The sequence below is a fragment of the Agelaius phoeniceus genome, chromosome 5 (assembly GCF_051311805.1).
Source record: "Agelaius phoeniceus isolate bAgePho1 chromosome 5, bAgePho1.hap1, whole genome shotgun sequence".
NCBI classification, from domain to species: domain Eukaryota; kingdom Metazoa; phylum Chordata; class Aves; order Passeriformes; family Icteridae; genus Agelaius; species Agelaius phoeniceus.
This window is the reverse complement of record NC_135269.1, coordinates 8,035,134-8,060,860: the sequence shown is the minus strand read 5'-3', so window position 1 is coordinate 8,060,860 and position 25,727 is coordinate 8,035,134. Positions and strand designations below refer to the sequence as shown.

Genomic DNA, 25,727 nt, shown 5'->3' with positions numbered 1-25,727 from the left:
ATTATAGTAGTTATGATAGGCTATAGATTAAAGTTAAAATATAGATTGTTTCTACTGTATTAAGATGCTCAGCAAAGTATAGAATGCATTTGTAACCTAAACTACGGGTCTCCAGGCCTGCCTGCAGCTGGAGCTGACAGCTGTAGGCACAGTTCTGTCACCCATGACCCTGGTCTGCTCTAATGCCTTGGATGTAATAAACTGCATTTTGAAGAAGCTGCCTGGAGTCCCACATCCCTCATTTCAGCTCTTGCAGGCTCCCATCAGCACTGTGCAGCAGTTGAGTGCTACAGGTGACACTGGTCACCTTCATCCACCTGGGTGTGTTTAATAAATAATTGGTCTAGGAAGAAGTCAGGGCCCCTCATCTTGCTCACCAAAAGCAGAGAGAGCTCTGCAGTTCCTAGTGCAGGTTGTGCTGAAGCACAGCAGCTCACAGCAGCCATCAGAAGGTCATTTCTTGCACCTTCTCTTCCCTTTCCTGTTTTCTAATAGCTGGGCTCTCCAGCCCCTTCCTCCTGCTCCTCATTAGGGTGTGGAGACTCATTGAGCTCAACTCAAGCCCTGGGAAAAAACCCTGCGGGTTTTGCTGGTTGGAAGTGAGCTATCACCTTGTTCTGGCTTGCTGGAAATGAAGATTACAGAGTACATGTTACTGGTAATACTGATCTTAATAAGATGCAAGAAATACACTCTTGTGTTTGGACCCAAAGCCATCTTCATGCATTGCAACCTTATACCTGCAATGGTATAAGGCTGCTGAGAAAAATATTGCTGAGAAAAATAATACAAGTTGAGGAGTAATTGTTTCAAGACTGTGACTGACAGCACAGTCAAATGAAGGGGTTCTGAATCTCTCCAGATAAGGGCTGGTTTGAATAAGGGTCACAGTTCACCTGATGCATTGTCATATGAATTGAGGCTTGTCTGAAAGTGAGGTATGTCTAACAGCAGCTATTGTACTAAAAGATTTATTCCCACTACTGGTGGGTAGAAATCCCATGTAAAATTCCTCTCTGTGGTTTTTTTGGCTTTTTTTTTGGCTGCTCAGTCTTGTTTTAAAGTAAGTTAGCCAGAATGCTTCATAAAAATGTGGCTTCTTTATTATGGGAATGCTGTCTTTGGTGCAGGTTTGGGTATAGTGAGAGTTTTGGTCTTTGATTGCTTCTGTTTCATATGACAAAATGCTGTATGTGTCATTTGTCAAATGTCATACATAAAGACTTAGTCTTCTAGCCTGGTCTAGACTAAAACTCAAATCTGAAGATATTTAGGGTTTGGGGGTAGGGTTGGTTAAAATGTTTGCAGATTTAGAATGCCTTTATACTTGGTACCAGAATGTTTTGTGTCATTCTGGCTTCACTGTTTGGCTGGCAGGTTTCAGCTTTAAATTATGTTACAATGGTCTTTTGTAAGATGCTTAGTTGGTGCATTTAATTAGAAGCAAATATATACCTGACTCCAGACAGAGATAAGAAAGAAAAGATACTATGTCCTACTTTTGAGTGCAAAATACCAAGAAATAGAAGATTTCATTTCGTGTAGAATTGGAACACTAGAGTGATAAGCAAGGGAATCTATAGGAAAAAAAAAAAAGCTTTCAAGATAATGCATCTTTTTCCAGAAGCTAAGGTGAAAGGACAGTAATGACTATAGTTTCTTTGTATTCAGAAGACACCTTCAATCTTCTTGTTTTAATGTACTCTTCTGTTACATTTTAACAGCAAATATTTGGAAAATAAGAGTGTTTTTGTCATCTGTTAAACCACTTCAGTTAGACTTCTTTCCAGAAGTCATGCCTATGGTGTGGGGGTGTTTTCTCAGTAAATGTATGGATGATTACTGTCTTCCCTGCAAGAAGAAAAATGGGAGGCTGGTGTTCATAGTGGGCCTTATTCTGAAGGAGTAGCAGGGCTGTGTATCAATCCCTTGTGCTTCCAGTTCAGGAAAGGGATGGTGATCCCCACTGTTCACAGGGACCTTGCCTAGGTGGGAACACACTTCCATTTGTTTAGGCAGTTAAGAAGAAAGGAGGTGGGAAGAAGCACTCCTGTAAGTGGTACTTGCATGGTGACCATGCTTTGTGTTGGTGTAGATGACCTCTGTAGTCCTCTCCATCTTAAAATTTTCTGTGATTCTGAATAAAATAAAAATAAGACTTGAGCTACTTAATTCCAGTTCTGAGAATCTTGGGTACAGATAATTAGTTTCTACATCACAAGAACCTGGAAAAACTGTCTTCAGTAATGTTTGTGCTGCATTTTTGTGATGGCTAATGAGCATGTCTTTGTATATATACATAAAATATATGAGTATATGCTTTAATTTTGTTTGTGAACCTGGAGAGAGGCAGTGACCCAGTTTGCTCAGAAATTATATCATTACCATGGCAGAAAATCTCTAGAACTCTGTTTAATGGCACTGCTTACAGTAAAAACAATAGCTTAATAATTTCATAATAATAGAAGTAACTTTAAGGATTTCTTTAGAGTGAAAAACTACTTTATAGTGTTTTTTGATGGTTGAAAAGAGGAACTGGAAGAGATGGATGGATAGCTAATTGACCAGTTTGTCTCAGTGTGAAATCTGCTGAGGCTGGAATTGGTGGACATGGTGTATCAGCAGGTAGCAGTCAGACTTGCATAAAATCAGCTGGTGTTCATGTGGTGGCAGAGAGCCCTACAGGCATGGACTGTTCCAGAGATAAAAAGTACCAACAGATCTCAGTAAGGATTTCAGTTAGCATCTCTTGAGTTTCTCAGCATCAGTAGACAGCCTGAAAATAGCATTCCTGTGCTGTTCCTTCATATCATTCCCCAAAGCAGGGCCAGTATATTTGTTTCCCAGAAATAAACAAACACAAAGTTCTGATCAACAATACCCAAACATCTTTTCACAGAAGCTGTGTTCGGGCAAAACTGTCACATGAATTGTGTTTGAACATTCATTTTCATTTCCCTGTGCTCTATTAGGCAAGCAGTGGTTAAAGGCTCCCTTCCACATCCCTTTGCTTTGACACTGTTTGGGGACACGTTGTACTGGACGGACTGGAACACGCATTCCATCTTGGCCTGCAGCAAGTACTCCGGGGAGGACCTGCGTGAGATCCATTCCAACATCTTCTCCCCCATGGATATCCATGCCTTCAGCCAGAAGAGGCAGCCAAATGGTAAGCTCTCTTGCTGTTCTTTTTTTAATTGCAATCTGGAACTGATTTGCAAAAATCTTTAATTAGTCTTTCTGTATGGTGCTGGGTGGCTTCAACCACGTCATGATGCAATTTTTCCAGTGCAGAGAATAGCAAAAGACCCAAAGGGAAACCAGATATTCTCTGCATTTTTGTAGGGCTTTTTAAGTGCAAGAAAACCCCCCCATCTCTTACACTTTTTTTCTGCCCGACACATTTATGCTCTTGTCGTATTTTTCTGTCTCCTGTACCATAACTTCAGGCAACACAGTATTTTTATTTTTCTAAGTGGTAGCTCCTGAGTGGAAAGGAGTGTTAATCTGACAGATGATATTAAGCAGGACTAGCTCTGTGCACTGTCTTAACCGTTGTGTTAATTTATTGTATTTGTATTTTGTTTTTATATATACATTCAGCACCAGCATGCTGAAGAGTTTGTAAAAATGAGAAGAGCAGAGCTGAAACAAAGTTCTTGTTTAGAGCCAAGTGCTACTTTCCCAAGAAGGGAAACATTCAACATCCGTGCATTTTGGTACCATAAGTACCCCACTACTCAACACTTGGAAGTAATTTTTACTTGTTCTGTGTTTATCATTTCCTCCTTTAATCTGTGTTGCTGCCACTGATTCTACCACTCAAATGCCATTTGTGTCTTAACACATGATATGAGGTCATTCGTTATCAGAAGCATTAATCTGTGTGATTTATGTTTAACAGCTACAAACCCATGTGGAACTAATAATGGTGGCTGCTCCCACTTGTGTTTGATGTCTCCTACCAAGCCCTCTTATCAATGTGCATGTCCCACTGGTGTGAGACTTCTTGAGAATGGAAAGACCTGCAAAGATGGTAGGCTTTGTTTTTAAAAAATCCTTTAGATTAAGCACAAAGTAGCTTTTGGAGGGAAAGGGGTTCTTCCAGCTGCACTATATGAATGATGCGTGTTAGGGGTGGCAAATTCTGAAACTATGTATGATTTTGCAGTACAGATAAAAGTGCTTGGAAAATGCCCTCTACATTGTAAAAAGGAAGAATTCTCATGACTGAAGGGCAGGTTACCTCCAGTTACAAAATTTAAGTTGCAGTTCTATCTCTGTCACTAACTCCCTTTAAGTTTTGGGGGGCTCTGTTGTTGCTTTTTCTGAGAGGAAAAGATACCTACATCCTCTGCTGTCTCTAAAATATTTCTGACATTGATCATGAAGTATTTGGTTAATTAGATTGTACAGTAGCTCCTTTTATTTTTAAGTCTGATGTCCATTTATTATACACACACCTGACATCTCTGAAAACTCTGAAAATAATGACATGTTTTTTAGAGGTGCTAAAAGCCCTAAAACTCAAGACATGATCAAGATTTAGAGCTGCAATCTCTGACCAAAACCTGCTTTTAGTTTCTCATTGTGGGCTAATATACATGATTTTAAATTGTTACATTTTGTAAGTATAGGTCTTGTGATGTTGTGTTGTGGTTGCTGTAGTACACTAACAGGCTCAAAATTAACACTGGGAGATAATTAGCTGGATCATAAATAACCATCTTTCATGCAGATCATCTCCCTAGGACAGAAGTAAATAGAAGAAGAAATGATACAGCAGAGCTTGGTGTAAATAAGCCAAATAAAATGGATACAGAAATATTTTTTTAATTGGAGTTTTGTATTTCAAAAATTATTTCAGGTTTGTCAGCTATGTTCAGAGTTTTCTTTAATTTCATGCTATTTCATGCTCTCTGCTGATTATTTTTGAGTGTCTCTGTGAACCTTGTTAAAATAAATTGCTGCTTTTATGTGAAAAGCAGCTCCCAATTTAGCCTGGCAGGATTGTTTATAAGAATTTCCCAATACACAAACAAGATGTTTTTCTTCCATTTCCCTTGGTGTAAGGAGAAGCTTTAATAATACTGCTCTGGGTTGGTTGTATGCAGTCAGAATGTGACACAAATCCATGTGCTTTTTCAAAAATACTTGATATGCACAGATAAATTCCAGTGTATCAAAGTAAATTACCAAGGGTAAGTAGAAGAATGGTACTAAAAATCCACCCCAGAACCTTATTAAAAGGATTTTTCATGCAGAGATATTCAGAATCATCATTTCACATTTTTAGCCATTTCTGATGTCTCAGAATTTAGAACTGTTGCTCTTTTCTTCCACTCCTTGAACATGAGAAGCCAAATTTTCTGTTCCCAGTCAGTCATAATACGTATTTGATTTACAGAATATAAGCCCCCACTGTACTAGAAATATTGTTAACCAAATTGCTACAGTATTTTGTCCAGTTGTATGCAAAAAACTTTATACAGGAGCATTTCTCTTATGCTTGTCAATATCATGTTGCATTTTAAACAACCATTCTCCTGCTTTATCTTTTGGGCACATTCTGCCTCTGCCTTTTCTGGAAAAAAAAGGGTGGGAAGAGGGGAGAAAATTGAGACTGTTTATTTAACTTGGTCTTAGAAAGGAGACAGCACATAACCCAGATGAAACAACCTACTCAAATTATTCATCAGGTCCATTGGTTTTGTGCAGCTTTGATCCTGTGCAGGGCTAATTTCTGACATACTCATGCAAGAAGTTCAGCATTTAGAGCTGAGCATGCCCCAAAACTGATTTTTTTTTCACTCCTCTCTCCCTGAAGGGAGGTGCAGATCCCTAAGCAGACTTAGGGCTTTTGTGAGTGACTTACAACTTTCCAGAGCTCTTCAAGGCACAGATCCCCTGGAACTCCTTCCTGTAGGTGCAAAGGCTGCAATTATTGATTTGGGGGAGGGAGGAGAGCAGGGCACTTGAACAGAGCCAGAGTAGTCATGGACCAGAGTTCAAGATGTAAATCTGGATTTGTCTCTGTGGGGACTTCCTTTCTTAGGCTCCTCTAGGACCCCTGGGAAATAACTTTATTTTCTCATTTTTAAGTGTGCAGAGGTGGGATCAGATTGATTCTTGGGCTGTTTTTTTCCCCTTGTACTTGCCTGTTCTCTATATCTGCTGTGAAAGTAGAGCAGAACCCTGAGAACTGAACATTTTTACTTCAGATAGTTTCAGTATACATCTCTAATGCTGCAGTGCTGATTAAATCCCCATTTGCAATTAGAATGTGTACATGACCATGGGAGAGACTGGTGACTGAGAAGTGAAGAAAGGTGAAAAATTAGGCTGAGTTTCTCTTCTTTAAGATGGTTTTGTTTTCTAGCAGTAGACTAAAATCAGCCTGGTTCCTAAACCAAATTGTTTCATGGTGAAATGAGCCTCTTTGAGGAGAGAGCTTTATTTCATGCTGTGCTGTGGAGAATACTGGGCTGTGCTGGAGAGATTCTGATGGGTGAATTTTGAGTGTGTGTTTGTGGTGTTTGCAGTGCTTTGGCATTGACAGATGATGCTGGCAGCCAAAGGTGAGGCTGGCTGACCCTCCCTGAGCAGTTTCCATGACAACCTAGCGTTTTTGAATAATCTTGGTTTATAGGAAATCTTTTCCTCCCTTGCCTTTCTCCCAGTGCTAGTTTCTTCATTTTTGTAGGGTTTTTTTTAATCATACCTTCGAGGAGTTTTATATTTCTGGTAGGATCTGTGAATACAATAACACACACACACACGTTCCAATTTTGAAATATTTCTTCACAGTGTTTCAGGAAGGGGTGATGCCTTAGAATAAAACTAACTATTGTTCTAATACCTGATAATACAAATCAAAACAGTGAAGTATACTGAGATGTGGGCTTCTAGCGAGGTTTTAGCTCCCCCATTGCCTAGGTGAAAGTTTGTAAATCCCTGTCCCTCAAACAAAAGAGAGGCAAAGTAAGTTATTTCATGGCCAGATAGTCCTCTCTCAGTAACATGTGAAGCAAAGAGTCCTTTCTGAGCACCCAGGCAGGACTTGGGTCTTCTGCCAGAGAGCTTTTAGCACCTTGTGTCATATTCTTGGTAATGTATTGCTCTTCTGCACAACATACTGCAATTTCTTTTTCAGTGTTGTGTGTTCTACTGTCCTGTTTGGCAGTGCTACATTGAAATGATCTTTTGATAGTTGTAAGACAAACCTGAATCTTCTTATATCAATGAGTTTGTCATTGGAGTTAGATTCTTACAAGTACATGAAGATCTCTCTGTGCATGTGCTCAGCTTCTGTCTTTGCCTGTAAGGAGTTTGATTTGTGTCCTGCAGTTGCTTCTGCCAACAGTGAAACGTGGTTTAAACTGAGAAAACCAGTGGCGACTTCAGCTGAGCAAGGAGGTGTGTGTTGCCTCACAAAGAAAAAGCAATGCTTCATGCTTCATGCTTTGGCCATTCTGTTCTCTTCCAGGAAAGGAATCTTTCTTTTTGCCCATGGATACTCACATCCTATTTCCCTGGTAGGCCTGGAGGCAGGAAGCAGAATTTTACATTTCCTTTTGCAATTTAGGGCTGTCCACTGCCTAATTTGCTTTGTCAGAAATAGCCAGGCACAGATCAGGATGTTAGTTTCATACCTTCATTCTTTCATTTCTTTTAAAGGAAAGAATAAATATATAATTAATTGCAGATGCATGTTCTTTTGCCTTTGTAGTTTTAAGGTTGAGCTTGCATGAAAATCTCTAGTTTGTATTGTTGTATCAGGGACTCTTTGACAACAGTGACTTCAAAACTGGGGGAAAACATTTAGGAATTAAATGTTTTGGCCAAATGTGAAGTAATTCACAAAACTGGGGGAAAACTGGGGGAAAACATTTAGGAATTAAATGTTTTGGCCAAATGTGAAGTAATTCTATTTGGGATGTATTAATAATCGTGATTTCTCAGATACAGGGAATGCATTATACATGTCTTAGGTCTAGCACTTCTTTTGTATGCATTCCTGAGCATGTGTCTGTGTAGCTCAGCAACCACTGATGGTTTTAAAGTTCAATAACTTACAAATGACTGAGGCCTGTATATCATTGAGAAGATGTAATTAATTATAAAGGTTAGAAGGGCATTGGACTTAAAGCTGTGCCATTGCATGTATCTTCGTGCTTGCTCTGATTCCCCCTTTCTCCCCCTTCTCTTGACTTCAGCTAGCACACAGATTTAAATTATTTAGAATTTTAATAGTGAATTTTTGAGGCAAGCATTAGTTCCAGTACTAATGTAATGCACCGTCCATGAGCTTGTAATCCCAGCTTTCAAAGTGCTTAATAAAAGTAGGCTAAAGCTCTCAAAACTAAGAGTCTGGAGTAGTAAGGCTTATATGTCCATATTTAGACAAGTAAGGGACTTGACTTTCAAAAAATTGCTAACTCTCTTGAATATCCTGTGACTTGAGGCAGTGCTGAAAAGAATCTCGAGCTTAGTCCACAAGTTGAATGGTTTAGAAACAGAGGGAAAACTGCCTCAGGTCTGCATATGTGTGTGAGATCAGAGTTCTGGCTGCAGCCTCCATGTGCCCTTTGAAAGCATCTGAGCCAGCTGAGGTTTGAGGAGTTTTATACGTTTCTGACTTGTTCCAGTTCCCCTAATAAGTGCTGATAATTTTTTTTTTTTAAGCCAAAAATAAAGTTATGCTTGCATGCAGCCTGCATTGTCTTTTTCTTTTTTTGAAATATGATTCTGTACTCATGATACTCTCTCCCTCATGCTCATCATTAGAGGCTTGATTTTTCTTAGGCATGGCAAGAGGTCTGGAGATCCTGCTGTCATCTTAGCTTTTGCTTCATAACTGATCTTTGGAGTAGAAGTGAACAAAATTGATTGGTTTTGTCATGTCCTGATACCCTTGAGTACCTCGAGCATCTTCTGAGTGGTGATCAGTGCCCAGCCAGGTAAACTTTGCACAGCTGGTGTTTGCCACACTTCTGAGACCACCTGGGGTTCTTTTCCCTGGCTGTTCTCAAGGCGGTAATGGGATCAGTCTATAAATACTCCCAGCTCTTGCTATTGTCAGGACAAGCCTGGAGCTATTCAGAGCCATCTTTCCCTCAACCTGCCTGGAGGTGTGATGTTTCTCTGCTGCGGGTTTCTTTTTCCTGAGCTGAATGACTTCTGATCTAACTGAGCAGCTGAGGTGTTGGTTTGCAAATGTTTGGGTAATAGCTCTGAAGCAAGCTTTCAACTTTTTATTGCCTGGTTGGAGGGCTCAGGGCTGGTGTTTGATGGAGGGATTGGAATGCTGGCAAAGCCGCCAGATAAGGACCATGAAATTCTTAGCTCGGGGTCCAGAGTCCAGCACGGGGTAGCTGAAAGCCACTCATTTCCCAGTGCTGAATTAAAGTTTAAACACATGGGTTGTTTGACTAAACAACAGGGTTGCAGGCTGAAAGCAGGATACTGAAGCTATTGAAATGGGTTGTCTTTGGGAAGAATGGGAAGGTCAATTGGTCAATTTTAAGGGTGAGTTTGAGCAAGGGTATGGTTATACTGAACTGAGTCTTTCTGGAAACCTGGCATTGGTTCTTTGGAATGACTGTCAACTTCAGCCAGAACACACAAATTATTTTTAAATTATGCCTTATGCTATTTCTGTATATGGTAGACAATATATATATTGAACTCTGAGGTTAGGGCACTTGCTCAACCTTAGGTTTACTTGATAATGCACAAAAGATATCATTGTTTGGTATTTTAAATATGTTTGTCGTTATCATGTTTAATCCATTTATGCTGGATAAATGACTGTGAAGTTGCTAAGAAAATGTGGTAGGGGTTTCTTTCTTCCTTGAACCTAAATTGTAGGGATTAGTGATGTACTAAGACTTTCTATGAACACAATACACCTGTCTGCTTGAATCTTGATGCTGAATTTTTTGTTGTACATAGTAGCAGCAAATACAGATGTAAATAGAGACTGCTGTGTCAAGATTAATTGCTTCTGTAATTATAAAAAAAACCCCTCTCAACCAGGCCTTTTTTCCATTGGCTGTGTCTCATGCTTTACAGTATTTTGAAGGATACATAGGCATGTAATTACAGGTTCTCCCCTCCTGATTAGTTAATGCATAAGAGTTACTCACTAGAAGAACAGTTGAGTAGTGTGTACATGTATTTCTGAACACAAGGTGTTTTAGGACAGAGGATCCCAAAGCTGGTCTTAGTCCATTCTGGACTACCAATCAGAAACACTTGTAATAATATCCTCAACTTCAGTTGTTGAAAGGTGCTGTTTCCTGCAGCACTGTGAAAGTGTCTTAGAGGTTTTTAACACCTAAAACGTGCTGTAAATGAAGCAGTGGCTGCTTTGGCATCTTTCCAAAGTTTAGCATGCAGTGAGATTTCAGCTAGCACTGACATCAATCACTGTTTTTTTTAAAAAAAAAAATTTGGCATCAGACACCAAAATTATTCTTTCATCAGCAATTTACTTCAGTTTTAGCTCTTTCAGTCTTCTAGCTCTTATTTATACCTCTTACACATCAAAATCGAGACATGGACACAATGTGGCTTGGCAATTGCTCATTTTCACTGCATGTTCATGCATTTGTTTTCCTAAGCCTTCTCTACCCTCCCCCTCATCCTCCATCAGTCCCTGCCAAAGCCTGTCCTCTCACTCTTTGAGGAGAGCCATTGCACCACACTTTCCCTGCAATTATACATGCATTTTTCACCTTAGCTCAGGCTTCCCTCGGGCCTAAGCTGCTCTTATCTCCCTAAGACTCCAAACTGATAAGCCAGTTTAATTGGAATGGGGTGTGGTGCATGTTTATCCTTCATTACCTTGAAAACTGGGGATATAGAATAGAAAATTAAATGAAAATGAACTAGATTAGACAATAAAGGCAACTGTCGTTGATAGTACCATTAAACATGCTGAGTTGCCTATGTGAAAACATCTTCTGCACTGCAAGCTGATCTTAGTTATTTATTGTGATTCTGACTTTTCACCCAAAAGCCAGCAAGGCTTTTGTATGCTTTGGCTCAAAATTACTTTATAAGACACTGTTATTTATCTTTATGTCTTCAATAAGCTTGTTCTTAGCAAATGTGGGAGAAGGTCACAGCCCTCCTGCTCTGCATGGTCATTGCACAGTGGTCTGTTCCCAAATCTGACTTCTCCAATAAGAGTTTCTCAAAAGAGTTTTACTCGTGGTGTTCTGTTACATTTTCTCCATTTATCAGGCGTTGTTGAAATATACAGCTTGTTTGTCATGGTTGTCCTCTCACCAACAGCAGCAAACAGTCAGTAAATAATTAATTTCTCATCTAAGAGGTTGCAGGCCATCTGTTGATTTGCATAAAATAGCAGCATAGTTGCTGCATATCTGTTTCAGTAATTTGGAGGGAACTATATGGATCGAGAATATGTGCAACATGATACATTCTGGGAAAGGAAAGGAGCACTGAATTTTCTCTGTAAACACATCTGACTTGTTCTGAAGAATAAGCAGAGATATTGTGAGCAGCTTCACATTTAGTGTGGAATTCTCTGCTGATATCCAGCAGTTTGGTTCGGTCCTGTTGATAAAAACAAGAGCAGGCTCCCGGTACTAAAGTGATTTCAGCTTTTATTATATAAAAAAAGAGAAAGGCCTAAAGCAAGGGGGCCCACGGCCCAGCGGTCCCAGATGGAGCATGGAGCAGCACAGATTCAGTGGGTCAGAAGCCCCTTTTTATCCTTTTTTTTTGGCCCTTTGGACTGGTTTCTATTTGGATTCTTCATTTGCATGAAGGTTTAAGGTGCTTGATTGGCCCATTACAGTTCTGTCCAGGCTGGCAGGTTTCCTTTGGGGGGTGGTGCACTTTACTTAGGTGTATTACTCTTTTAACCCTTTTTACAATATAACAACCAAACGAATAGTATATGCTTAACGATCTATCAACTATTTTTTACAACGATTTCTAACTGTCGGGACCCAGGACATTCCTCTGGTTGCCCTGGGTGATTTGAGACCCTGGCAAGGGGCTCAGAGACCTTGGCATGGAGTTAAAAACACCTGTGCCTTTGATTTTAGTCCATGGAAAAAATTACCAACTTAGTGTGAAGATTTACAAGCCATAAGAGTTTGAGTAGAATGATAATTAATTTGTCACAGGGTGAAAAAGTAGAATTTTGGGGGTTTAGAATGGGGGTTCAAGAGGCAAAATGGAGGAATCTGGGTGTGTCCTGTCCTTCTTCTCCTTCTTCTTGTCCTCCATCTTCTGCTGGGATAGTGACACTTTTTGATTGGTTTAGAGTAGAGACAGACTGTCTAACATAGGTGATAGTTATTGGAAGATTATTGTAAATTAAGTACTCGTAGTTCGTAGTATAAAAAGTTAACACCACCCCAAGGGCAGCCACTGTGCCACAACCCAACCTGCCAGACAGATCTCAGCAGATCAGAGAAAGAATGTAATAGATAAGAGAAAATAAACAACCTTGAAAAACAGAACCAATGAATCTCAACTTCTTCAGCAGTCATGGGGCTGGGAAAAAAGCCTTTCTAATACCTCGGGGGTCATCTCAACCACAGAAACCCAAGATCTAACCTATTTTTAACACTGTGAAATCAAGATGGCTAGACCATGTTGTTGGGAAAGAACAGACTCAGGTTCTCTGTTTCCAGGAGTGTTTCCAAGATGCTTTGTCTTGTTCCTGCAGGTGCCACCGCGCTGCTGCTCCTGGCCCGCCGGACGGACCTGAGGCGCATTTCCTTGGACACGCCGGATTTCACGGACATCGTGCTGCCGCTGGAGGACATCCGCCACGCCATCGCCATCGACTTCGACCCTCTGGAAGGATACATCTACTGGACAGACGACGAAGTGAGGGCCATCCGCCGCTCCTTCCTGGATGGCTCGGGCAGCCAGTTCGTGGTGACGGCGCAGATCGCGCACCCCGACGGCATCGCCGTGGACTGGGTGGCCCGCAACCTCTACTGGACGGACACCGGCACGGACCGCATCGAGGTCACCAGGCTTAACGGCACCATGAGGAAAATCTTGATATCAGAAGACCTGGAAGAACCCAGAGCTATCGTGTTGGATCCCATGGTTGGGTGAGGAGCTGTTTGGGAGCGTTTTGTAACATATTGATCATGCAAAGAAGATACCTCTGTCTGCTTCTGTGTAGATAGTGGTAAACTATCTACATACTTTATCTATCTACTATCTGTGTAGTGATAAACTTCTGAGCTTTCCAAATGAAAATACTGGGATTCTCTGAAAGTTAAGGCTCTGAGGCACAAGCACTGCTGCTCTATTTTGACCACCTGGGTAGTCACCTTATGTGTCTGTATTTTATTATTTTTAAAAATATTTTTGTAGACTGCGTGAATCAGCTTGTTTATTCTAGCTAATAGCACTGGTTATATTGTCTTGCTGAGCAGACTGATGCAGGAATTTTGTGTGTTTGCATGCCAATTCTTTCTGAATGGTTTGGGCATTCTTACCTAGGTAAGGAAATATTTCCGTTTTAGGGATGTAACTTTTTGTGTGCTATGTGGTTTTGGGGAAGAGCAGTCCAGAAGATGCTATAAGAATATTGGAGGTTTGGATTAATAAGGTTTTGTTTCCTTTTCAGGTACATGTACTGGACTGACTGGGGAGAAATCCCAAAGATTGAGAGGGCAGCATTGGATGGCTCAGACAGAATTGTGCTGGTGAACACCTCGCTTGGCTGGCCAAACGGGTTGGCACTGGATTATGCAGAAAGCAAAATATACTGGGGAGATGCCAAAACAGACAAAATAGAGGTTTGTAACTGTACCTGCATTTTTTATTCCATGAAGTTATAGAATGTAGTTTTGCTTTTCTAGGTGTTCATGTTCTGATACAGCCGGAAAGGGTGATGGGATGGTGGTTGAGTTGTGCTTTTAGAAACAACTCTGTTCTTCTCAGCCTTTGGGCAAGTTACTTGCTATTCTTCCCACATTTTTTTGCATAAAATAGAAATTATATCCATGTAGTAGAGCTGTCTTTGTAAGAATGTGTGATAAGGACTTGTTAAATAAGTAAATTCTTAGGTCATCAGGGGAAAAAGCTTTTTACTGGGATTAATGTATGTAGTTTAAAAAAAAATTATCTTTCAGTTTTTGCACTGCTCAATTTAGAGCCTAGTAAAATATATTTTAAAGAAATAAATCTTCTTTCACATGTACTTATTTATACTTCCAGAAGTCCTTTATACTTTGCATCTCCCTTGTTTAATTAGAGTTTCAGCAAGAGCATAGATTTTCCTTTTTTTCTGACAAGTCCAGTTGAAACTTTTAATTTAAAAAAAAGACACTTTTTCTTCTCTCCCACATTGAAAGTCTTGCATTTATTTTTGTTGTGTAACAGTTACGAAACAAATTTGGCATTTATTATCTGTCAGTCTTTGAGAAAATGGTATTGTTTAGCATTTGATCAGTTTGCTGTCAAAAGCTTTTGATGGAAATGGAAGACCTGACTGCTACCTGGTGCTCAGGTCTGCCTGTGCTGTATCCTGGTAGATTTGCCTTCCTTTGAGAAATTAGGGCTTTCCTTGTTGATTCCTAACCGTTGCAAATAACTTTGAGCACTTATCATATTTGGCACAATCATATCTTTTCTAGACTTCCAAAGTTGGTTTTACTCATTTATAACTACAAATAAGTCAAGGTGAAGTCACAGTCATGTGCTGGAAGGTCACATAACTGTTAGTTCTCCTTTAGAGCCAAAGTAACTCCAGTCCTGCAAGGTGAGTTGCTTTGAAGCAGTCCTTGAGAGAGCCTCAGGGAGCAGAATTTTCTTTGTCCTGAAAACAAGATTTATAATCTGTAATTCTCCTAATATTACACCAGCTCTGAAAAAAAGAGGAGACAATAGTCTTAGTGATGTGTAGAGATTTATTTATTGAGCATTTCAGCCTTGATACTGTCTCAGCCTTGAATGTTTTTTGCAAAAGGAAAGTTAGGCATTCTTCACCCTCATGTTTGCCAGAACACTGAGATTCCTTATTCATTAATAATAATTCTATTCAGTGCTGGATCAGTTTGTGGCAGAAATTTTCATCTAGATCAGGCATGAGCTCATTGCTGCAATTCTGTCAAACTGGCTAGAACACATCATAGAATGTTTATATCAACATTACAGTGTCTGTGGCAGGACAGAAGATATCTGATTTGGCACAAAGGTTCTTTGGGACAATTTCCATTTCATTGTTCTTAAATCAGTGTAAGCCAGCAAAATGAGTTTGTTCCAGGTTGTCATGTACCATCTCTGCAGGGTGTCAGAAAAGATTTATCACTCTAAGAATTTCAGAATTACTAGTTATTTTTTCCTATGAGTCTCCAAGTGTTAGAGTTATATTACTGCTGCTGCTTTTTATAAAAAGTTAACATTTATTAACTCTTATCAGCTTGCAGTAAATGTTGAAACAGTTGGGCTAAAACAGAGAAGTTCTCCCACAGTTTTTCTTTGGTGCTTTTGGATTTTAGTTTTGTTTGAGGATGTGGGTTTGTATTTTTTGGTTCCTGAAGGTGTTCATTTAGGCATATGTGACACAGATCTATAAAATTTTGTGTAAGGTGACCAGCACTTCCCACACAGACACCTTTTTTGACAGAAGATGTTGGTCCTTGTAACTAATGTTAGGTGGTGGGTGCAGAACAAACAAAAGCAGATGTTGTAAGTTGTGGAAATGGTTGTAGATATTAAAAGCTTACACGTGCTACTAGGAAGATTGAGTAGGTTTGTGGAAGGGAATTCCACTGCAATTTAGTGGCAAATAAAATTGCCTCTACAAATCACTGAACTGTAAATTGCTGTAGAAGGAAGGAGTCTTCTTGAAAAGTTTCTGTATGTCTTCCCTTTGTTATACAGTTCTGTGAGTGTAAGTGTTGATTATTCTCTGAGAAAGGATACTGAGATGGGTAGACCTTGGGTTGGAACCCATACAGCCTCTCTTCTCCTGTGCTAAGGCCATTCTGTCATGTTCTTCCTTAGATGCAGTGTTGCTGCTTGCTAACTGCACTTCACAGGGGCAGAAAGGGGCTGAAAATCAGTGACCCTACCCTGGTAATGATCAGCACACATGTTCAGTGTGGCTTCTGCAGTTAGTAGAGCATGGAAGGGCTCTGTAGGATGCAGTGGGGGTGTCCATCCAAGAGAATGGTTCAATCTAAAGGGGATTTTTTTTTTTTTTTATCCACACCTGTCATGATTAAGGAATGGTGCTCCCCAATTTAGTGCTCCCACCAAGACTCTCCAAACCACACACCTCTCACTTCCCCCAAAAGGATGGAGAGGAGAATTGGAGGCACTAAAAGTAAAGATCACTGGTTGGGATAAGAATAATTTACTGAGAACAGTGAGGAGATAAGAAAACTAACAGTAACAGCACAATAGTAATGACAGAAAGAAATGATTCATTCAGACTGTCCCTGACAATAGAAAAAACTGGATGGCTTCCTCTGCTGTGTTTCCTCAGTTTGAAGGAACCACTTCTCCCTGGAAGAGAGTCCCTTTTCCCCATTCCCAGCATGACTTGAGGGGGTACAGAATAACCTCCAGGTCCTGGCCATGCCCCCTCCTGACTACTGCAAAAATTAATCCTGTCCTGGCCAGAACCAGGACATGTCCTACCCCTTATTTTATACCATGTACATCATGCCCCAGTCCTACTCCTTCCAACTATATACACACACAAAGTACAGCTCTCATTTCTGTAGTCAGTGGCCATCCCCCCAAAATGTCTATTAATTTAGTCCATGGCTGTGGGTTTTATCTGTCCCAAGTGTCTTCCTGAGCAAGAGGACTGTTGTGATGTTGGCTGCTTGCAAGTTACATCAGGAGCTCATGACTGGTGTGTCTGGGGCAGTCCATCCTCACTGTCCATGGAATTATGGCATGCAGTGACAGTGTCATTTGGCAACCAATATTATACAGCTCAACATCACACACTGTTCTCACCCAAAAAATAAATCCCCCTGAGGTACCCATTTTGTTTCCACATCACTCACCAAGTGCACCCCAGTCCTGACCAAAAACAATCCCACGGATGGGTTTGCCTTTGCTTGAGGTAGAGCTGATCCAAACTGTCTTCCCTAACACATTCCTCATAGACACCACAAGGACTTTATCCCCTTCTACAGTAAGTGGAGATTTCGATTGGGCAGGGCCAGCTGGACTGGTAGAGCCTCTGGTGTTAACTAACCAGGTGGCCTTTGCTAAATGTACATTCCTATCTTAATCTATGATAGCTAAAATACTACTAACGTTTCAAGTTTGCTCACACTGCCTACTCTCCAATGGCAGCCAGGAATCTTGAGGAGATTTGCTGCACTTTCCATGCCCTCACCATCCATTTTTTTATATCTGTGTAATAGAAGATGCTTTGGCCTTCAGTAAATATTTTAAACTTATATTTGAAGAAAGGACACTGGCGTAGGTGCAAGAAGAAAGGTGTTTGTGACGGGTTCCTAAGATGAAACTTGGATTTGGACATGAAGGCATCAGAATAAAATCCCTGGTCCCTGCTTTGCTTCATGTGTTTGTGTATCGTTGAAAAGGGGGGAAAAGCAGGAGAAATGCATTTGTGTACTTGCCTTTATTGCCTTTTTCATACATGATTTTACATACTTGGTGCTCTTCTCATTTTTCTCGCCTTTGCATGTGGGATTCCTCAGAGTCTTTATTTAATTGCAGAGGTACCAAACTGAATGTCGTTCTTGCAAGCCACGTTTCTGGTTTGTTTGTGCTACATAGGAGCTTTTATTATTTATTTTTTACCCACTGATTCATGCTATGCTGTTCTGGAGCCCCCAGACGATAATAAAGCATCAGCAGGGGTTAATGGAGACTGGTAGGGGGTACAGCAGGGAGCTTTTGTTCCCATTTTATCTGGCAGCCTGCAGCAGGCAGAAGCAGGCTGTGGCTCAACAGCTTCGTCATTTATCTCGGTCAGGTTTCACTGCTGATAAACTTCTATTGAAATGGATGGCTGCTATTGTGCTTACCAGTGGGGAAGATTTCTCATTGACTTGCTACAGGTTTAAAGCATTTTCCTGCCGTGCTATGAGGTTAAAAATGTATGATCTGCTCTGTTGAATTGGTCTTGTGTTTTCCTGCTCTAGTGAATATTTGTGTTCCTGGCACGTACGCTACCTGTTTTAAGGCATAGGTTGGATTTTTAAATGGTCAGCAAAGCTGCTATTGATAAAGCAATTATAAATGGCTGCATGCATGTGTGGCTGTGTGTGTTAAGGGGAAGTCATGATGATATGGCTGATTTCTCATAGTTTTTCAATCTCTGCTTCATTTTTCTTTATTCATCCTCTCCTATTCTCCATTCTCAGAGCCGGAGATGGCACCCACTAACACCTACTAGTGGTGAGTGTAAAGAAAGGATGTACCTCCTGCTCAGAGCCAACCTTTATCTGGTGATTTCTGAGTGCAGCTCCAACTTGAAGTGTTTGTGCATTCCCTAATCTATTGGCCGTGCCTGGCATTACTGTCTCTAATCCTCATGATTAATATGGAAAGTATTATATCCTGCTGTTTTTCAGCCTAAGTACCCACCAGTGTTCAGAACTCAGCCTTGCTGGACAACAGAAAAGCAGATGCTGCTAAGACTTTATAGAGCACAGAAATCTTGAACAGAGAGGACATTTTTGTCTTTGACCTAGGAGCTAATAGTCTGGCATCTAGAGAATGCCCTAATTCATATTTTAATCCTGAAATTGCAGGGCTATATTTTCCTCTGATGACAACTCCCTCAATTTTACTGCCACCCTAATAAGGAAATTTTGTTTTCTAAGTATACACCAATTATTTTCTGACTGAGAATTTTTGTCTCATACCATTAGTCTTTGTACTGTGAAATGCTGATGACTTGCAAGCCTGGTTACTGATCCTACCCCATCCAGCCTACTTGAAGCACAGGTTTGAAAATTGAGAAGCAGAATCCATTATATTCCTAGCTCTTGAATACAGCTGCTTTTGTGTACTTGCATTAAACTTTTGCAGGTATGAGAAGTAAGGTAGTTGAAACAAATACCTGAAGTTGCTTTGCTGTTTACTTTTGCTTTGGATAGTTGTGGCACTTGGGAATTTCATTCAACAAAAAATAAGCATGTACTGTAGAGGGTAGGGCAGATTCTTGTACTCCATCCCACTTTCAGAAATTTAAAGCTTATTTTGTTGGGATATTTCCAGCTATTTCTTAACATCTGCTAAGCCTGTATTAAGAAAAAATATGAATTTTTGAAATTAGTAGTAGAGTAAGGATTTATTTTAAAAAACCTCCAAATCAGTATTAGTTTATACTTGGTGTTATTTTCATTTGAGAGGTTTCTTTTGAACTTCTGAATGAAATTTTGTGATGCTGACCAAGATAGTAAAGCTTTATTGAAAAGCAAACAAATGACAGCTACAGACAACATATTAGTAAGGTCTCCTGGCTGTTGCAGAGCTGGATACAAGGATTTGAATGGTCCCTTGTCATGGACTCCAATGCTGAGTTAGGACCTCCTGGCATTGTAAGCTTGTTACTATTCATTAAAAAAAAAATTTTTACTTTGACTTTTCAACATAGGGCTACAGAATTATCACTTAGAATCATTGAGTTTTGAGGGTTAGAAGGGACCTCTAGAGATCATTTTGTCAACCCCAGGTGTTTTAATGCAAAAATAAAAAAGAAACATTTAAAACATCCATGCTAGTTTCAAATTTGGAACATTAAAAAATTAACTTTTGATAAATTGAGATTACCTAAACAAAATTCAGATATGAAAAGTATGATTATTGAGACCTTACATTGCAAGCCACTTGTGCTGAGGAGTTCTCCAAGAAGTCCTGAGGGATCTGCTATCCCAGGCTGTCATGCTTCATGGGACAGGGAGAGGTTCCTACCAATGAGGCTACTGAGGGAAGCTCTTGGGGAGATGGAGCCAGAACTCCTGCCCAAGAGTAACTTGACTCTCTGATCTGAGTACCAAACATGGTAATTTTCTAAGTGAAATTACTGCCCTAAAAATTATGTGGAGAAGACTTTGGCATTCAGTTTTCAAATGGTTCTTCTGTCACAGATCTGCAGTTCATCCTGAAATCTGTAGTGGGTTTCATCTCATGAGATGTAGATACATTCAGCTCATTTAAATTCCTTTATGTTGCCTTTATAAAAATGTTGGAAATCAGCACTTCCACACTGAAAATGTTTGGAATAGATTAGATGAGTCCTACTCTGAAAGCATTGAGTTTTTTCCTGTTACCTCTAAGCAGAGCCTGGAATCACCATATCAGAGGCAAGTATCCATGCTTGAGACACATTTGAGCAGAAAGTTGTGCTGACTGGCTCACCCTGGGAATTCAGAGACATTTCTCACAACCTTTGCTAAAAGATGAGCAGTCCTGGTTTGCTGCTGACAGCTCTGAAAGCCTCATGGTCCCCATGGCCCAGCATGCAGCTGATGGGACTATAACTGCTGGATCTACACTCATATGTCATACATGCTTCCCAGATTTTTCACATTGGAGTTAGGAAACTGTAATTTGGTTTACCCAGGTGTCTCACCTAGAAAGCAACAAGCCTCTGCTAGCAGCCAGTATCGGTTACCCAAGGGAAAACACTGAAATCCCTCAAACCAAGCCAGCCAGAGTCATCAGCTCAGCTGAGTCTGACATGCTTCAAATATTCCATGGCAAGCTGAGGAGCAATGTGAAGAGATACTGAGCTATTGTCTGTGTTTCTGAGTCAGCTGAGTACTGTCTGTCAGTCCACTATTATCCCTTAGTCTCCAAAATTCTGGCTTTGTTTTTTTCCCCTTTTCACAAGCTGAGTTGCATTGGTGTGCAAAACCTTGTACTGATCTTGGACCTTGGCTTCTTTGGAAGTATTCACCTGACCTCCAATCACTCTCATTAATGATTTAGCTTTCTTCACACAGGCTTCTTACTTTGCTGGGAGATTTTGTAGTCTTAACCTGAATATCTTTTCTGGTACCATGCATCATCTTGTAGCAAAGAGTCTGTGGAAAAAGGTGAAAAACCAAGCTCTTGGACATGCAAGACCCTTGGAATCGAAGTGATTTAGTGAATAGAAGCAGTTGAATCAGCTTGAAAGCTTACTGCCACCAAAGGTGAAAAGTATCTCATAACTGGCTGAGTCTCTCACTGCACTATTCCCTGAACCACTTGGACTTGGTAAAACAGTAAAAAACTTTCCACATTTTTTCTCCTCTATAAAAAAACAATTATAGTTGCTCACTAAAGAGTGTGGAAAACATCAGGTTAGGTAGAGAACAAATGAAAAATAAGTTTCTGGGGCAAGGCACTGAAAGAAAGAACCCTGGTAAAGAAGAGCACAGGGGCTTTTGCCCATATGCAAGAGCATCAGGTGTTGCTGTGCTGAACTTGTAAAACTGTTCCCCCAAACCCACTGTGAGGTTTCAGGTTGGTCTTGGCTAGTCTGGTTTACATTCTCCAAAGTGTTTTGTACAGCTGCCCACAGGTCTTAGTTGCTAAATAGTAAGTTGCAAAATGCAGTCATTAGTTTTCTTTGTTGCCCCCACAGCCTATGCCCAGGTAACAGAACACTCCCTGACTGCTGCCTCTCCACCCTATGGATTACATACCAAAATTAATCTTCATAGTAAAGTGGTTTTAGTCACCTGTTTTACCACTGAATCTTTTCAGAGGAGCTCTTTCTCTCTTCTCATCTTACTTGTCATTTTGGCTCATTTTTTTGTCTTAGCCTGTTCTTTACAAATGCAGGGGTTCTTTTGTGTTGCATATAATTGCCTAGGAGATGTCATCTGTGATTGTCACAATGGTTCTAAAATCTTTTCCTTGCCTACTTGTAACTTTACCTGACTTTAACCATTTCATTAAAAACCGAACCACTTGTTTCTAAAATTAAATTCCATCACAGAGAAAACATTTCTGCTGTTGGCATTGGTCAGTGAGCTAAGAAAGTTATCCTGTTGTGAAAGAAATGAGCTTACAGAGTGTGTGTAGCCTGATAGAAAGGGTGTTTATGAAGTCATCTCTCTACTGTTTGTACATATTTATCTTCACAGCAGTCCTATTAGGAATATTATCCATGGTCAGAAAAAATATATTTTGAATTCTTTGGAAAAATTGTTAGAGCTCTAAAGGAAACTGAGGGTGCTGAGGAACTGTTAAATTAGGAATTGTTAACGGCTGTTATAAAATAATTAACAGTAAGAAATCTTGGACTTGGCTGGAGGCATTTGGTTTCTGGAGCAAATCCAAAGGGTTCCAGGGATCCCTTCTGCTGATTGCTCAGGATTTCACCACAATGAAGAGAGGACTTCCCGTTTCATTCCTTAATGTTTTAGAATTGAGGAGAAATGCTGTTAATAGTAAGTAAATGACACTGACAGCATGATTTCTTCAAACTGAGTTGAAAGCTTCAGTTGTTCACTTAAAGAGAGTATAGTTGATCAAGACTTTTTTGACTAATAAAATTGGAAATTTAGACAAGATATCTCTTTGTTTCTCTCTTACAGCAGCTGTTTTGCAGTAAATACATATGTTAATTATATGATATTGCTGCAGCCATAACAGTGAAATAATTCCAGTCTGTTTTATGTTGCTTAGAGAAGTTGAAAATACATTGTTCTTAAACCCAGTCCGAAAAAATGCAAATATAATGATTATAAGGCATTCCAGCTATCTTTTAGAGTTATTTTTAAGAGAGATGCTGCCCAAGTTTCTTTTCTTTTCTTTAACCAAATAAATCTAATTAATGTAGTGTTGGTTTTCACTTTCCTTGTAAAGTAAGATTCATGTGCATTTAGGTAGACAATGAACAGTCATATCCCTGATGAGCATTGCCATGAACTGAGTTGTTACTTGTTGCATCAAACAGCATGTGTAGGCATTTACCTCTGGATAATCAGGGCTGAAGTAACTAAGCCTTGAGTGTGAGCATTCCTAAATTATTTCAGGTATAATGCAAGCCTTGCTTACCATGGTATGTTGGAATATCTGGGGCATTTGTACTGAACTCAGTATTTCAGGGTGTTCTACAGTAATACCTCTTGGGTAGATCAGTGTTAATGATCAAATTCATGAGAAATTTTCCTTTTTACCTCATTGTTCTAAGTTGTATCTATTCCTGTGGTGCATTAGCATGACCCACGTTGAAATTGTGAAGGTGGTAATGCTTTCTGATTATTTTTCTGCTGCTTTAAAACTATTGGGAGTATTGGGAGAAACCCAAGCTGTCATTGGAATGAGTTAAGAATTTAAAATCTGCTCAGAAAAGGTTTAGCTTTTTTTTTTTTTTTTTTTTTTTTGGTGACAGTTCCACCATAGAAGCCTGTGCCAAATGTCTGGGGTTTTGTGCATCTGTAAGGTAAACCACACCTATATATCCAGAGTCTATTTCAACATGTTCCAAGGAAACAACAAGCCAGTGTGCTCTGCACTTGTGGCACATATGACATGCCAAGCATTACCATGGGGTCAGAAGGCTTTCTAATTCCTTTTCCTTCCAGAAGAAAAGTGAATGCTACAATTGCATGCTTCCTGTGTCTCAGTGGGGGAAGACCCTTTCCAGCTGTGATGCCTGATAAAAATTTTGTAGAGCTGGAGCGGTGATGGCAGTAGTACTTGAGCAGAGCAATTGAGGTCCTGCATATTAAATGAGGTCTTCTGGCCTCTCTGAGGATGAGTAAGGTGGTGCTGGTAAAGATGCTGAAGTTCAAGAATCAGTAATGGATAAGGTATCTGTCATTTGTCCAAAAACAAATTAAAAAAATTGATTTTAAAAATCAGGGCTTAGGTTCAAGTATCTGAAATTAGAGGAGCTTATGGATTTTACTGGAAGGATTGTTTGTTTTAGGGGGCTTGGATTTTTGTTTTACTGATGTGTGTCTGTGAAAGAAATAAAGTTTTGGAGACATCTTGTAGTGTAGCTGGGGACTTACAGTCCATCACAGAGGCCTATTCCATGCTCACAAGTAATATATATTTTTTAACATAGTGTTACCAGTTGTTGTTTATAAATTTTCATAGCTTGTTGCCCTGCTCTGCTCCTGTCAGCCAGAGAAAGAGCTTAGCATGCATGCTATTTAACCTGCTCCCTGATCATTTACAAGTACATCCAAAAGAGGACCTGGGAAGCTCCAGGCCCATTAGTCCTATTCCAGTCCATGGAAAGAGTTCTCCTAGAAACCTGCAAGGCAAAGGAAGCAGGGGGTTGGGACAAGCCAGTGCAGGTTTACTGAGGGCAAATGATGCCAGTGATGCTGTGCAATGAAGGCAAACAGGATCCTGGGCTGCATCCATGGGGACATGGATCATCCCTCTCAGGGATGTCAGGCCATACCCAGCTCTGGTCCCCAAATTCAACAGAGATGCAGGGAGAGTGGAAAGCACCTAAAGGAATGATGAGAACCCACCTTGTGAAGAAAGACAGAAGGGGTTTGGTCTTTTCTCCATGGGGAAGAGAAGGCTCACAATTTTCCAGTATTTTTGGAGGAGGAGGGAGGCTCTCCCAGTACATGGATGGTGCCACATTGCAGAGGACAGGGACAACTGGTACAAGGTGCCTTGAGGGAGGTTTCATTTTAATGTAAGAAAGAAATACTTTACTGGGGCATCTAGTGGAGTCCCTCCCCTTACTAGAAGTTTTCAAGATGTAACTGGACAAGGATGCTGGATAATCTTATCTAGGCTTCTTTCCCACAGAAAAATGGACCAAATGATCTTTCAGGGGTTCTTCCAACCTGGGCTGGTCTATGATTCTGTGGTTCTGTACTGAACATTCAACTGTGCTTATGAGTTAAGATGAAAGATAATGCACTCTGCCCTCTGTCACCTTCATCTCAGTCTTGACACCTTGTAGGACTGGGCTCTTAGTTTGGAATTGATCTCAGCATCCCTGGTGGGGGCAGACCCTTTCTGTGGTGGGCATCTCCTCAGTGCTGTGCACATAAACCTGTGCACATCTGCTCAGTGTCTGCTGCCCCTGCCCTTGGTGCACTGCAACTGCTAGTCTGTGGTTCTGCCAGGGTCCCAGCTCAACCTCCACACAGAGCTGAACATGGTCTTCATAAATGAGATAGATTTCATGATGAAACTCTAGACCTAAAGCAGTCAAGTGACAAGTTTAAACTACCATATATTCAAATCCCAGATTATCAAAAAGGTAAATTCACTGCATTAGCCTATTTATCCCAGTGATTACTGCTACTTAGAAGTGAATTGAATGCAAGGTATCTTTCTAACAAGAAAGATCCTTAGAATATGTCACTGTGCATTCCAGTCTGTAACTTTAAATTAGAAGCAGTGCTTCAAAGTTGTTATTTTATTGTTCCTGCTGGTCACTAAGTACAGCATTTTAAAATGTGACTACATTCTCAGCAGTAATTCACTTACTTTGAATAAGCTGTGTGTTCATGAGGCTATAGGTTTGCATTCATTATTGTTTTAGGATAAACAAAGCCCTTATTCTTCAAGCAGGATATCTGGTATTTTGTCTGAGGCCATTTAATTTTTGCAATTTTAGGGTTTTTTTTCATGGAACTACTCGCTCTTTCAGTAAAGGTGGTGTTTGTGGTTACACCACATCTGTTTCCTGTTACAGCCTATATTCTCAGTGTGATTTGCAGTATTCAGAATGGCCTCAGAATGTGAAACTCACACCACATTGTGGTTAAAAGCAGCATAAAACCTCTGGAGACACT

The 25,727-nt window shown here is 40.2% G+C and overlaps 1 protein-coding gene across 3 annotated transcripts in view; it reads left to right on the top strand.

Moving 5' to 3' along the window:
- LRP6 (LDL receptor related protein 6) overlaps positions 1-25,727 on the top strand; it is a 119,474-nt gene that overhangs the window by 55,065 nt on the left and 38,682 nt on the right. For 2 of the 3 annotated variants that reach the window (XM_077178255.1, XM_054631398.2), the window contains exons 4-7: positions 2,973-3,169; positions 3,905-4,036; positions 12,713-13,109; positions 13,634-13,805. In XM_077178255.1, the coding sequence (XP_077034370.1) occupies positions 2,973-3,169; positions 3,905-4,036; positions 12,713-13,109; positions 13,634-13,805 (898 nt within the window). The remainder of the gene's footprint in view (positions 1-2,972; positions 3,170-3,904; positions 4,037-12,712; positions 13,110-13,633; positions 13,806-25,727) is intronic. The other variant, XM_077178256.1, reaches the window with a different exon arrangement.